This window comes from Nicotiana tabacum, chromosome 7, assembly GCF_000715075.1.
Source record: "Nicotiana tabacum cultivar K326 chromosome 7, ASM71507v2, whole genome shotgun sequence".
Lineage (NCBI taxonomy): Eukaryota > Viridiplantae > Streptophyta > Magnoliopsida > Solanales > Solanaceae > Nicotiana > Nicotiana tabacum.
The window spans coordinates 110,766,455-110,782,632 of NC_134086.1; the positions used below are offsets into that span (position 1 = coordinate 110,766,455).

General features: G+C 32.0%; 1 protein-coding gene across 1 annotated transcript; it reads right to left on the bottom strand.

Annotated features, from left to right (window-relative positions):
* Window positions 1-1,263: 1,263 nt before the first annotated feature.
* Window positions 1,264-5,297, bottom strand: LOC107773864 (partner of Y14 and mago-like). Its single transcript, XM_075217493.1, has 4 exons — window positions 4,974-5,297; window positions 4,770-4,889; window positions 2,296-2,514; window positions 1,264-1,610 (listed from the first exon to the last, which is right to left on the bottom strand). The coding sequence occupies exons 1-4, from the start codon at window positions 5,160-5,162 to the stop codon at window positions 1,470-1,472; spliced, it is 669 nt and encodes a 222-aa protein (XP_075073594.1). The 5' UTR covers window positions 5,163-5,297; the 3' UTR covers window positions 1,264-1,469.
* Between the last annotated feature and the right edge of the window lie 10,881 nt (window positions 5,298-16,178).

A 16,178-nucleotide genomic window follows, 5' to 3' on the forward strand; every position in this document is an offset into this window, starting at 1 on the left:
TTGTTGTAAGTTTTAATCTTCTTGCAAATAGCAATGATCAGCATGAATCCAGGAAATTGGAAATCAATTTAGCCAAAGGCATTAGTTTGTGAAGTTCATTCGCAAAATAAGTTAGGACGTTGATGAAACACTCAATCTAGAGGTTTAATATGTAAAGATGATTGAAGCGCTTCAGAGTTTTGACGTCTTTGGAAATCAAGGACCACATCAGAACAAGCAGCAGCCATGTCTTCAAAAAAGAATTAATTCACTCAACTATTTCAAATTATCTCCTAAAGTCACTTTACTTTCGTTTGTAACAACAAAGTCACTGAACTATGCATGTTGCACTCAGAAGGTCACTCAACTAGATTTTCCAAATTTTGGATTGCTAAATACCTATTTTACCCTCTAAATTATAAATATTTAATCTTCTTTTTAAAAAAACTTTTTAATATTATGATTTTCTCTTTTAATTTATATTATGGATATAGAATAAATAAATATTATTTATAAATTAAAAAAATAGAAAGTATTTAAGAAAATATAATGCTGGAATAACAAAATAATGAGCATAGTAAAAAAATAATTAGAATAATCTGTTAGTAATAATAATTTCAGTATTAACAACAAAAATTCAAAAAATTATTTGCACAATTCAGAATGAAAGAAAATAAATATTGTAAAATATATATTCCATGCACGTAATACAAAAATAATTATTTAAATGAAGGTATTTTTATAATATACATTATATATTCTTGAAAATTATGCTCAATTATATTATGCACGACCTATTTAAATAATTATTTTTATATTACGTGCATGAAATATATATTTTACAGCCTTTTTTTTTATTCATTCTGAATTGTGTAAATAAATTTTGAATTTTTGTTGTTAATACTAAAATTATTATTACTAACATATTATTCTAATTATTTTTTTACTATGCTCATTATTTTGTTATTTCAGCATTATATATGCTTAAATACTTTCTATTTTTTTAATTTATAAATAATATTTATTTATTCTATAGGTAAGTCCATAATATAAATTAAAAGAGAAAATCATAATATTAAAAAGTTTTTTTTTTAAAAAAAAAGATAAATGTTTATAATTTAAAAGGTAAAATAGGTATTTGGCAATCCAAAATTTGGAAAATCTAATTAAGTGACCTTCTGAGTGCAATAGGCATAGTTCAGTGACTTTGTTGTTACAAACGAAAGTAAAGTGACTTTAGGAGATAATTTGGGATAGTTGAGTGACCATTTGAGTAATGGACTCTTCAAAAAATGGAGTACTACCTGAAAATTAACACAAATTAGATCCTATGTTGTTTTGCCCTAACTAGTGCACAAATTACAAAATAAACACACATTTCCCTTAAACAAGATCTTGGGCGTTGAGTGTATTGATGCAGTGGTAAAACTCCACCAGGCTACCGTAACTTAAACTACGAGTTTCTTCAGCCTAAAATTAAATTCATGATGTCATGCTTCCAGTTCAGCCTTTTTATCCTCCAAAACCTTTAACTCTTTTCGCCAGCTTTCCAACTTAGCCACTTTTTCCAGCTGTTCTGGCTTCATATGCTTCTCCTCAGTCTTCTGCTGTTGAGCTTCTGTCAGCCGAATCTGCACCAAATAAAGCAGCGTTTAACTTAGTGAGCTCCACAAAAATTTAAAGCTCCAATGGAGGCCTTTAAGTGCATCCCCCCCCCCCCCACCCCCCACCCCCAAGAAAAAAGTACAGATAAATCACCAGCGATTAAAAGGCTGTTTTTTAATATCAGATTGATAGTGCAAATATATTACCAGTAAAAACCCAAATCTTTCCAAAACTACCCAATGACCAGATTCTAATATATGTAGTATTTGAAAGATGAACCATTAGTAGAAATCAAACGGACGTCCTCATGTCACAGTTCGACGGTTCCAAGAGGTCATTCTCAAAAAAGTTCCAAAGGTGATATTCCCATCCATGTCACATTTGACCAAAGTGTTGAGATGGGAGCACCTTGGACTGAAAATACAACATAACGGTGAACCAGCACATGTATGCAGTTGTTATGGATTCAAAAAGAATGCACAAACATGTCATTACCTTGAAACAAAACCGAATCATCCATTTTGATGTACAAAATGGAAACAACAATTTTTTTCCACCATCCAATTGTGAAGTAGAATAATAAATTTCATCAAGGCATGGAAAACAAAGATGATAGCCGAGCATCTCTAAAATGCAGTAAGAAGCATCTAAGTTATGTTAAAGAACTTGAATGATGTCATGCCTTTGAACTGGAAGCACTGGAGGACATACCTTTTTCTTCAGAGCTCGGATCTTTTTGTCAATGTCCTGCACAATATCTCCCACGACAGAAGACTCGATTGAATTTGAAGGGGGGACAACAGGATTTGCAGATATCGCAAGATTGTTTATCTGGGACATAACTGACTCAACCTGCTCTGGAACGCCAACTGAATTTTCAGCAGATGAGATTTCACCACTCTCTGGATTCTTACCCTTCTCAACTGCAGCCTGCCACAAGTTTTGTTAATTATAGCAGCATTTGGTTCACAACTTTTGTAACAGAAAAGGAATGCAGTTTTTAAGTCATCAAGCTCTTTTTTTTTTCGTGATTAGTCAAAAAGCCTCTCACTAATATCGCAACATGATCGTCCCAGAAACTACATCCTGTATACAGTGTTGGATCTTCATAACTGAAGGCCTAAGTTTGAGGATGTAAGATTGGACGAAAGTGAAGGTCATTTGGGAAGAGGTGAGATTAGAATTTCTTCATTAATTTACTTGTATTTTGGTATTAAGGGGACATACCCTTTGTATATATAGTTTGATGGATCTTTCGGGAGATTAACATTTGTATATGAGTTGTAATTTCTGATCTCAATACCTATGCAAATGGTAGCTGGAACATAAGCTATTGCCAAGATAAGGAATTTAGAGCCTAACCTCCACGTTACAGAAACTGAAGAAAGAATTTGGATTAGACATAAGGTTGACTTATCAACTAGAAAAGGTAACAGTACAGGGAAATTCACTCTAGAACATGTTATTACAATATGCTTCATATTGCAAGGACATTAAGCCTAAGTCTTCGCCTTGGAAATTGCCAGTCAAAGCAGAGTCCCAATAAAAGTTTCCCATTTTGGTTGGATAGCAGTACATGAAGCTGCCCAACTCAGTATAACCAGAGGAAAATGCGCTCATTTCGTGCAATAGATACTTCGTGTAAAAGGTACATCGCGGAACCTAATCATCTTTTCCCATTATGTGGGTTGGCAAGGTAGAAGTGGGATATTTTCCAAATCTATTGGTGATTAAAGGTAAAGCCCAGATACCCCATGGCCACATACCTCAGCTCAGTTTATAGGAAGCCACAGAAATCTATTCAAAAGATAGTATGTCATCCAGCTTGCATTTTGTGGGCGTTCGTTGAGGGAGAGGGACAAGAGATGCTAAAACCTAGTCATACTCTGAAGTCCAGGTGATTTCCATTTGTGGTAATTTTAAATATATAAATAACGTGGAAGTTTTACTGGAATTTATTAGCTCCCTACAACTTTAACGTTGTGGCTTTCTACATGTATTTTTTATATACCTGCACCTTTCATTGATAAGATATCTGCTCGTTATAAAAAACATACATCCGATAACAAGGTGTCTAACTTTAGTTGTTCGGTTGCTGTCGCATATTACACTGACTGAATTATGATAGCCTGGGAATGCATCTCCTTGTTCTTGCTCGCCAGCTTTGGTGAAGGATTTTCTGCTAATCCAGGTTTTTATCGAGCAAGTTAGAATTAGAAGAATTTGGGAAACTGATACCTATTAGCTTTTCTGGTGCATGCACAAATAGAGAAACCTACGAGCCATTGGGGGTACTATTACTGAAACCACATTATAAGAAACCAGCTTAGGTCAAATATGGTTGTATGGCCAACTTTGAAGCCCGATTAAATGCCATTTAATTCAATAATCTTTCATCATGAACTGCAGCTACTACCCACTTGCATAAGCTAGCAATATAATTGCATTACATTAAGCATAATGCACATTAAATACAGTGCATTATTATATTACCTTATATCTTACAGCAGTATCATATACATCACTCATGCCATCAAGATTTTCAGTGCATTTATATTATTATGCCATAAGATATCTGTCTATGTCATTTCATAGTTGAAGAAAATGAATAATTTGGTTGAACATAATATTGATTAAAGATCTGCAACACTGCGACTAATGCAATAACAGCTATGACAGTTGACCAAACAAACTGGGGAAAAAACTTAACTGGACTAGGTGCATGCACTAAACCATGTTAGTTAAACTTGGTTAAATGACAAATCGAGCGAATAATAAATAGAATTAATTAACCATGCTTACATACTAAACCTTATGTAAAAGCATATGTCATGGCCTTCAAAGGCGGATCCAGGATTTGAATTTTATGGGTTCAAGTTCGGGATTCTACCACAGTCCATTTGATTTACTGAGTACGGAATCTATTACTTATACTAATTTAGTGAATTTTAAACACATATACATAGACCAGAGTGAAGCTATTGGGTTCGGATGAACCCATAACATTAACACTACATCCGCCCCTGATGCGCTTTTACCTTTGGTGGATGCACGGGTACAGGTAAATAATTTCCCAAAAAACTGTTCAGGCCATATAAACTAATCCTCTCGTAACTAAAACAAAGCTGACTAACGTATAGTAGTAATAAACAAGAAATAATGAGAGAAGGGGAACTAATTTGAACCTGTTGACGCTTTTCCTTCTTCCTTTCATTCCGCTTGGCAGCTTTAGACTTAGGTTTAGCTTCCATCACCGGATCATACCCCGGCGGAACATCCTGCAATGACTCCATTTCCTTCTTCCACTGCCATTTCCCAGAGCACCAATTAATCAACACAAGTACACACAGAATAAACCAAAACAACATGTACGACTAATGTATACTTACAAGAGCGCCTTTAGACTGATAAATGGCGACTTCATCTTGAGGCACATAACCAGCCCTAATACGAATAGGTTTACGGAGGGTTCCGTCGGGGCGTCGTGTTGGCGCGAGAAGTCTTTCGCCTTCTTTTAGGGTTTTGCTTAGGTCAGCTGCCATTTGTTTCGCTTCGTCTTCTCCTCCTCTGGTCGCCATTACTAGCTATCTCAGCTGATTCTGATGTTTTTACAGAGTGGAAGCGAGAATTCCCTTTCATCAACTCATCATTGGCTATTTGACATTGATTTGTTGGCGTCTAATCATCACATTTACGAGCAATTAGAGCTGTCTTATGTTCAGTACTATCAGATTATTTAATCGAGTCCCTCGAGGTGGTGAGTCACGGGCCGGGTTCATATTTGTTAGTGTTTTTGGGCCTTGATGTAATTTTGCACAAATATAACCAATTTAAATTGGGACTTATTCAGGTAAGATTATCATTTTTATTTAAGCGGCTGATGCCCGCTTGCTTTCTTCTACTTGCTTCGCTCTTTGTTGGTTACGGCCAGTGGTGGCAAAATAATTAAAAGAAATTAGTTAATCACTCATATTATCCATTAAAAAATTGGTTAGATAATGAACATTTTTAAAACGGGTTAAATATGAATAAGAACCATATTATTCATTTAGAAAATGGATAATTAATGGGTAACAAATGTAAAACTTGGAATTGGGGGTTCCTCGAGTTTGGGAAACTAGTAATTCTCCCAAAAGTGATCATATTCAAGAAGTCATGGATAATATGATTACTCATATTACCTGCCGATTAATCCGTTTTTATCCGTATTAAATATGGATTGGACCAAATAATTTATCTATTTTTTCATTACTGTCTTATATTCGACTCGAACCGCCCGTTTGCCCTCCCTAGTCATGGCTGCCGAGGCATATAGAGGAGAGATGTGGAGATGAAAATGGGAAGTCAGCTGTTGAACAAAAGTGTATGGGAATTTATGAAAAAATATCTAACTTGATTGTAAAAATTAGAAAGATGTATCCTGATTCGATTTTAATGTAGGTATCTCTAATTCAACTTTATCTTATATCAATCACTTTCGAAGATATATATGACTGAGTACTAATTAAAATGCAAATGCAATAATCTATCGTGATTAATGAACTGATTAATAGGGAAAAGGCTCATGTGGATGAAATGGGTCAAATTGCCACTTTTAATGAAACTATTTAAAGCGTAATCATAAAATGGCTAAAGGTACATTAATGTTAATGGGAAAATTAAGCGGTACATCAAATATTTGCACTGTATTTACTATTCATAACTATACTTTCAGTAAGTTTATCATTTATAGCTATATTTAAATTTTATAACAAATCCATGAAATAAGAGATTAATTATTTTGAACTGAAATAAAAGAGCAACAAGTTCTTGTACCTCAGTTGATTAGAGTGCTCACTTAATTAGCGGAGATCATAAGTTCAACTCTCATTTTTCTGTATTTTATCTATAAAGCATGAATAAAATCCCGGTTTACAAAAATAATCTTATAATATTAAGCATAATAACTCATAATAAAAGGACATAACCGAAATTCTAGACATTAGCCTTATAATCCTATTAGCTTTAGGACATAATACTACACGTTAGAAATCATACATAATTATCTTTAGAAATCCTATTAGTATAATTACTTTCGGACTGTCTAATTCATATAAAATTGAACAAGTAAATATCTACTTATTCTTTACATTAAATATTTTTAAATTATAATACATAATTATTTAACTAACATAACAAAATTAATCATTTGTATAAGTTTTGATGATGTCTTTTATTTTAAATTCATGTATTATGCTAATGTAATAATAATTTTCGCCATTTACTGATTGTTGTATTATTATACATAAAAAATTTCTCATTAAATAAATTGTATTGTTCCATCATATAAATAAATGTTTAAATCGTCATTATTAACGTGCAACACACGTTCATAGATACTAGTATCTATATCTATCTATCTATATCTATACTATATTAAAAGCAAGAAGGCCTTTAGCGAAATTTCGTTCGTCTTTTTTACCCTTTTAAAATAGTGTTTATATTGTACAAAATAGTCATTGAATTATTTTTCTAATATTTAGGAATAACCGTTTAATTATTTCTGTAATATTTAGAAATAACCATTTAATTATTTTCCTAAATTTTGGGACGACTTTTCAATTCCTTACCATTCTAGAAGTCCCGCACTTTTCCATTTACACTAGACTAGATTTCGACCATTTAGGTTTAGGAAGTTTTTTTTAATAATAAAATTTTGGCATATTAATATTTTATAGAAACATATTATATTAGGTGAAAATGAGCACTTTAAACTCCTTTTGATGCAGGAGTCTTTATTTTTAATATAAAGATTTCTTTGTATATGAATTATACACAAGATTTTACGGGAGAAATTTAAAAATAGCCATATTTACAACAGGTCATTCAAAAATAGCCCAATTTTAAAAGTAATCGAAATTTAGCCATTTTTCATGTAAAGATAAATCTGAGCGAAAACACTATTCAAAACCCGGAAAACACGCCCGTATATTATACTGGAGTTCCAGCATAAGTATGCTTGAACTCCAGCATATTATACGGGAGTTCCAGGATAACTATGTTGGAACTCCAGAATAATATGTTGGAGTTCCAGCATATAAGTACTATAGAACTCCAGCATAATATACTGGAGTTCCAGCAAGTATAAATGTCCAGTATAATATACTGGAGTTTGGAGCACCGGTGCTCCAGTCTCCCATATATTATACAGGAGTCAGCAAAGTATACCGGTCCAGCATAATATGCTGGAGTTCGTACACAGATACACCGAACTCCCGTATATTATGCGGGACCGGTCTCTGTTGCAGCAAAATAGTGATTATTTTTCATTGACTTCGTAAACGGTAGTTATTTTTGAATGATCAATCTGAAAACTAGCTATACCGTGCTATTTTAACAAATTTTACTTACATAAATTCACTCTTTATTTGTTAATAACATAATTCCTTCCATATTGTTTTACCTAATTCTATATCTATTTATCTATACTACTATATTAGAAGCACGAAATTTCTTAGCGAAATATCGTTCCCTTTTTTTACCATTTTTAAAATAGAGTTCACACTAGATAAAATAGTCTTTTATTATTACCTTAATATTTGGGAATAGTCATTTAATAATTTTCTAATAAGAAATCTTTCCTTATTTGAAGTAGATTCTAAAAATTGATCTTTAAATACCACACAAATTCTAGCTTGGACGTAAATCATCCCTCTTTAGCATGATTCTGTTATTAATTTAAATATATCTCTAATCTCTTACCTTAACAAAGCACTAGAATATAGTCATATGAAAACTAATTCAATAGAAACTTTATATTCATAGGAAGCTTAGCATATTAAATCCAGGTTATATTCCACAATAAAATCGCCAAAGTGATCCTTGGAACAAATTAGAATGTAAAATTAAATATGTTTCAAACAACAATAGAAAATAGACATTAACTATTAGATTAAGATGCTTTTAGAAGCTTTGAATTAAAAAATAAAATCAGAAAAATAGAAAAATTAAAATGGAAGGGTTTATAGATAATCATTTTCAACTGAAACTGTATATATTTTAAAAATAAATATAACCTGTTTGTATAACTATTAAATATAATATAAAATAACATGGAACAGTTTATAATACAAATATATTATGTTTAATAGTAATTATACGATTTTCTAAAAAGTCATCGACTTAGTTACACGCGCAACGCGCGCACCCTAAGACTAGTCTATCTATTCTATATTTATATTTATATTATATTAAAAGTACAAAGACCCTTAGCAAAATGTTGTTCGCCTTTTTTACCCTTTAAAAATAAATTTCACATTACACAAAATAGTAATTTAACTATTCCCTATTATTTAGGAATAATTATTTAATTATTTTCCTAATATTTAGTACTTAGAAATCAACTAAACTTTATGTATTGAATCTTTCCTTACTTAAAATAGGGAAGACAACATATTTGTAGAAGGAAAGTAACAGCCGAAAGAATTAAAGTAGGAATTGAAGTTTCGCCTACTTATAACTCTTTTTAGTTATTCTTTATAGTGAAGTATAACCAATTATTTTTTATAATTTTATTATCTTAGTAAAAATAATTTAATCGATAGGAAATAAATAAAAAACTACAAATAAATTCTCGTGAACATAGAACTCCTTCTAAGTTTTTGTTCTAATGTGATCCATTAGTACTCTTTTAATGTGAATATTTCAAAGGGCATTTACAATCCACCTTCCAACAAATATCCTTAAAAAGTTAAAGGCTAAAAATAAGTGTACACGTACATTTGAAATGTACTAATTAAAATTATGTTGTAATTTTAAATCTAAAAATACTGAAGTTAGTATATATCTGCCACTAAGTATACAAAAGTATCTTTTTTTACAAATATCTATAAATATTTATGAGTAAAACAAACATCAGTAGATAAGTTTACAAGACTATATTTTAAACTATGATTTACAGTTATAATAAATAATATAATATTTTTAATTTTTTTTGGTAAACATATACATATTAAAGCACAAACCCAATTTGATAGGTGAAACATAGACAAGATACTAAAATTTATGTATCAAAATAAATAGTAATAAATTGTCATATTTCTTATAAGAAATTTAAGGTAATTATAAGTTTTTATTCTATAAACTTAAGTAGCACACGCATGTCAATCGTCTTTTTTACCCTTTTCAAATAGAGTTCACACTAGACAAATAGTCATTTAATTAATTCTTTAATATTTAGTACTTTGATGTTAACTAAAACTTTAGTTATTAAAGTTTTTTTTATTTGAATGACTACACAATAAATCTTAATATTTAGGACATCAAAATTAATTAAGTTTACCTTATACAATTCAAATAATTTCTTTGTAAACTTTTTTCCTTATGATCTACGTACATAGAAATTAGCAGTGTATGTTTATAAGAACCATTTTAAAGCCCCATTCAATTTAGTATACTTTTCCACAAAATTATTTAAACTATTATATACATCAGTTTATATAATTATTTATTTAAAAATATACTTATGTGATTAATTATAGTTAATTTTTTTGCTATCTATAACATTAACCCATTCTAACAATTTTAAAATCGTGAGTACTATGAAAAATATAAAACCCAAGTTTTAAAATAATACGGGACAACTATATGAAAAAAAGAATAAAAAGCATAACTCAAATTAAAACTTAATTATTTATTTAATATTTAAAATAATTAAATCAACTAAATTTTAGTTATTAAATAAATCATTATTTAAATTATGTATGAAATCCTATTATTTAAAATTTAACAATCAAGATTTTATCTAAAATAAATCATTTACTTATTTGAAGTGTGTACCACAACTATAATACCCTTTATGTTAATTTTTTAAAGTTTATATTTTTACTTATTAATTTTTTCGTAGGAGCTATATGCCAACCTCATCGTGATATGTTAAGGCATAAATATAACAATAATTTTCACAGGATATTCTTACAAAACTCCTGGGACTATTATTGTCTGGATTTGGAATCAATATATATATTCTTAGAAAATTATGCATTTTATTTGTATTTTTAATATAACTCAAAGACATAATTTAATATTGCTTATGTTTTTTAAAAAGTTATTTACTTATAGACAAGGAAATACGTGCAAAACGCGTAACCTAAGACTAATCTATATCTATCTTTCTATATATATATCTATCTATCTATACTATATTAAAAGCATGAAGCGCTTTAGCGAAATGTTGTTTGCTTTTTTTACCCTTTAAAATAGGCTTTACATTAGATAAAAGTGTAATTTAACTGTTTTCCTAATATTTAAGACTAAATATTTAATTATTTTCCTAATATTTAGGAGTTCTTTTAATTCTTTTTCCTAGAATAATAATTAGGAATTTGAATTCAACTATAATTCATTCAAAATGTGTAAGAAGGAAACCGTATATATCTTTGCTTAGAGAATATTTTGAAAACTTTGTTGCAGGTTATCAAACTGAAAAAAATAAATAAATTACACACTGTTATGAATAGAATTCTATTTAGAGTGAATGTCTATCTTGTAGAGAGTTTTACTTTGTGACTAAGTCATTTTTTCCCTATAAATAGAGGGGTCTTACCCCATTGTAAATCATCCCAAAATTCAATAAGAATTTTCTCTCTCTTTCTCTGCAATATTGTTCTTCTACTTTTATTGTTTCATAACACGTTATCAGCACGAGACTCTACCGTCTCAAGAAGATTAGGGTACAACTTTTCTCCTCTTTTAATTATGACTGATATTATGAAAAGAAAGTTCGTTGCCCTTGAAAGTTCGGGCAAGAACTATATGACATGGGTGTTGGATGCTGAAATCCATTTAGATGCAATGGGTCTTGGAGACACCATTAAAGACAAAACTAAAGCATCCACCCAAGACTGTGCTAAGGCCTTGATTTTCTTGCGTCATCACCTTGATGAAGGGTTGAAAATAGAATATCTCACAGTCAAAGATCCACTTGTTTTGTGGAATGGCTTAAAGGAAAGATATGACAACTTAAAGTTGGTCACTCTTCCATAAGCACGATATGATTGGGCTCATCTGAGGCTCCAAGACTTTAAATCTGTTTCTGAATATAATTCTGCAATGTTCAGAATTACTTCTAAATTGAAACTCTGTGGAGATACTATCACTGATTATGATATGCTTGAAAAAATATTCACAACGTTTCATGCCTCCAATATGGTCTTGCAACAACAATACAGAGAGAAAGGTTTCAAAAAGTACTCTGAGTTGATTTCTCTTCTCCTTGCGGCTGAGCGAAACAATGACTTGCTAATGAGAAATCACGAAAATCGACCCACTGGGTCTACACCATTGCCTGAAGTGGATCAGGTGTATTCCCATTATGCTAAGCGTGGAAAAGGCCGTGGCCCTATTCGTGGTCGTGGTCGTGGTCATAGTCGTGGCCGTGGCCGTGGACAAGGAAGAAATTTTCCTGGTGTTAATCACCCCCCAAAGAAAAATAACCACCAAAAGTGGAAAGGGAAAGATGAGAAACCAAAAGCAAATGGTTCAGAAACTGAATACTATCGTTGTGGTGGGAAAGGGCATTGGGCAAATATTTGTCGTGTACCAAGACATTTGGTTGAGCTTTATCAAGCATCTCTAAAGAATAAAGGCCCTGAAGCTAATCTTGTCTATGACAATGAATTTGACATCACCCACTTGGATGTGGCAGATTTTTTTGAGCACCCTGATGGAAAAATAAACCACTTAATCGGTGATGGATCTGTGGTTAAAGAAGATTAAGTAGTTTAATTTTTATTTTTTCTATTCGCAGTAGCTAGTAAATAAACATCATGTAATCATAATTTTTCACATGAGTAGTAGTCATTAGTATCAATTAGTATTATTTGTTTTATGAAAGTGTTAGTTCATTTTAATTAAATATAGTTCTACTATTTATTTTGAACAATATTTCAGTTTGGTTAGTTTTTAAGGATTAACATAATTTTTATTGAAGTAATATTGTAATGTGAAGAAAATATTTAATTATTAGTTTTGAAATAACTAAATATGAACGACTTTCATTCTTTGGTTTGTTGAAATTGACAACCAAATCATCTTAGTTAATTTTCAGATGTGCTGTAAACCATATCTCTTATTTTCATTTTTCTTAATCAACCAAAAGGTGAGGATAATTAGGACAAATTTCAAGAGAATCTGGCGTATAATCAAAATTATTTTATACCACAAATCAATTAAGATAAGTCAGGAGATACCATTATAATATTGTATTTAATAATTGTGAATCTCGTCTCCGCTGCTACCAATATAACATTGTATGCGTCTAATACTAAAAAAAACTGTCTCTTTTCCTTTATCTCTGAAAATATTAATGTTTATTCGTATATTTCGTTTTGTATGTCAACCCATGAGAAGCAAATATGGATATTCCATAAAGCAAACTTGGATCAAAGTTCAATTGTAAAAATATTTATTTAATTGATTCATGTACGACACATACAATATTCAAAGAGAAGAAATATTTCTCTCATTTAAATATGTGTAAGGCAGATGTTACTACAATTTCTGGTAGTAGTAAATTAATTGAAGGTTCTGGAAGAGCTACTATAACTCTGCCTAAGGGAACAATACTTATCATAGAGAATGCAATGTTCTCCTCCAAGTCCAAGAGGAACTTGTTGAGTTTTAAAGATATCCGTCGAAATGGATATCATATTGAGACAATAGATGAGAATAATCTTGAATATCTCATCATTACCAAGAATGTCTTTGGTTAAAAGAGGGTTATTGAGAAGTTCCCATCTTTATCTTGTGGCCTGTATTGGACAAGAATTAGTGTAATTGAGGCACATTCTACCGTAAACCAAAAGGTTACTGATTCCAATACTTTTGTACTTTGGCATGATCGATTGGGACACCCTGGATCAATTATGATGAGACAAATTATAGAAAACGCAAATGGGCATTCATTAAAGAATTTAAAGATTCTTTTAAATAATGAATTTTCTTGCACTTCTTGTTATCAAGGCAAGTTAATTATTAGACCATCACCAACAAAGGTTGGAATTGAGTCTCCTGTGTTTTTGGAACGTATACAAGAGGACATTTGTGGACCTATTCACCCACCTACTGGGTCGTTTAGATATTTTATGGTCTTAATAGATGCATCTTCTAGATGGTCCCATGTGTGCCTATTGTCATCTCGCAACCTCGCGTTTGCAAAATTAATGGCACAAATAATTCGATTACGGGCACAATTTTTCGATAATCCAATTAAGTCTATTAGACTTGATAATGCTGCTGAGTTTTCATCCCAAGCATTTGATGATTATTGTTTATCAATTGGGATAAAAGTGGAACATCCTATAGCTCATGTTCACACTCAAAATGGTCTTGCAGAGTCTTTAATTAAACGTCTGCAAATGATAGCAAGACCGTTACTCATGAAAACGAGGCTGCCCACTTCCGTTTGGGGTCATGCCATTTTGCATGCAGCAATGCTAGTTCGTCTTAGACCAACAAATTATCATAAATATTCCCCGTTGCAACTAATTTTGGGTCATGAACCTAATATATCTCACTTAAGAATTTTTGGATGCGCAGTATATGTGCCTGTAGCACCGCCATATCGCACCAAAATGGGTCTCCAAAGAAGGTTAGGAATATATGTTGGGTTTGAATCGCCCTCCATTATTCGCTATCTTGAAACATTAACGGGGGATTTATTCACTGCTCGATTTGCAGACTGTCGATTCGATGAGACATTTTTCCCAAAATTAGGGGAGAAGTTGGTGAAATCAAATGGGAAATTTTGTGGAAAAAACCATCATTATCTCATCTTGATCCACGTGCCTCTATTTGTGAAAAAGAGGTGCAAAAGATTATCCATTTGCAAAGAATAGCAAATCAAATGCCGGACACATTTACGGATTTGAAAAGGATAACAAAATCACATATCCCTGTAGAGAATGTTCCAATCCGTATTGATGTCTCTATTGGACAATCTTCTAGTGTCATAGCTAATGAGTCAAAAGCATGCCTAAAACGTGGCAGACCATTAGGTTCCAAAGATCGAAATCCTAGAAAAAGGAAAACAAATGATCAAAATGACACTACGAAAGAACCTCATGAAGAAATCCACGATTTAATAAATTCTGAGATTCATGAGGAATCCACTAAGCCCGAGGCTCAAGAAAATAAGGAACTATCAATAAATCCAATCGATATTGAGACAAATTTGAATCGAGTGGATATAGTGGTGGATTATGTCTTTGCATATAATGTTGCATCTAGCATTATGCAAGAAAGTGAGGATCTTGAACCTCAATCTGTTGGAGAATGTCGATAAAGACTTGATTGGCCAAAATGGCAAGAAGCAATCCAATCAGAGTTGAATTCACTTGCAAAACGTGAAGTTTTTGGGACTGTGGTCCAAACACCTGATGGTGTTAAGCCTGTTGGCTATAAATGAGTCTTTGTACGCAAGAGAAATGAGAAAAATGAGGTACAAATATATAAGGCACGCCTTGTTGCACAAGGATTTTCACAAAGGCCTGGTGTCGATTATGAAGAGACACATTCACCCGTTATGGATGCAATAACTTTCCGTTATCTCATCAGTTTTGTTGTCCATGAAAAGCTTGACATGCATTTAATGGATGTGGTTATTGACTACCTTTATGGCTCACTTGATAATGAGATATACATGAAAATTCCCGATGGATTTAAAATTCTAAACGCACATAATTCAAAGTCCCGGGAAATGTTTTCAATCAAATTGCAAAGATCTTTGTATGGTCTAAAGCAATCAGGACGAATATGGTATAATCGTCTTACTGAATATTTATTAAAGGAAGGCTATATAAATGATGCCATTTGCCCATGTGTTTTTATAAAGAAAACAACATCGGAATTTGTTGTACTTGTCGTATATGTTGATGACATAAACCTTATTGGAACTCCTATAGAACTCCAAAAGGAAATTGATTATTTAAAGAAGGAATTCGAGATGAAAGATCCCGGAAAGACAATTATGTCTTGGTTTGCAAATTGAACATTTGGCAAACGGAATTTTTGTTCATCAATCTGCCTACATAGAAAAGGTATTGTAACGGTTTTACATGGATGGAACACATCCATTAAGTACTCTGATGGTTGTTCGATCACTTGATGTGAATAAGGATCCATTTCGACCTCAAGAAGAGAATGAAGAGCTACTTGGTCCTGAAGTACCATATCTTAGTGCAATTGGTGCACTAATGTATTTTGCTAATACTACAAGGCCTGACATAATTTTTTCAGTTAATGTCTTAGCAAGATATAGCTCTGCTCCTACAAGGAGACATTGGAATGGAATCAAACACATATTGCGGTATCTAAAAGGGACTACCGATATGGGCTTATTTTATGGCAACAATTGCAGTCCCGATCTGGTTGGTTATGCTGATGCTGGGTATTTATCTGACCCACACAAGGCTCGATCTCAAATAAGTTATGTGTTTACCTGTGGAGGCACTGCCATATCTTGGTGATCGACTAAGCAATCAATTGTGGCTACTTCATCTAATCATGCTGAGATAATTGTTATTCATGAATCAAGTCGAGAGTGCGTGTGGTTGAGG

Bases quoted from the DNA above. Each gene is read 5' to 3' on its own strand.
- LOC107773864 (XM_075217493.1), bottom strand. From the start codon at position 5,162: ATGGCGACCAGAGGAGGAGAAGACGAAGCGAAACAAATGGCAGCTGAC. The intron at 4,890-4,973 runs GTAAGTATACAT...GGGAAATGGCAG, and splicing joins ATCAGTCTAAAGGCGCTCTT to TGGAAGAAGGAAATGGAGTC. The intron at 1,611-2,295 runs GTATGTCCTCCA...TATTTGGTGCAG, and splicing joins TCCGAGCTCTGAAGAAAAAG to ATTCGGCTGACAGAAGCTCA.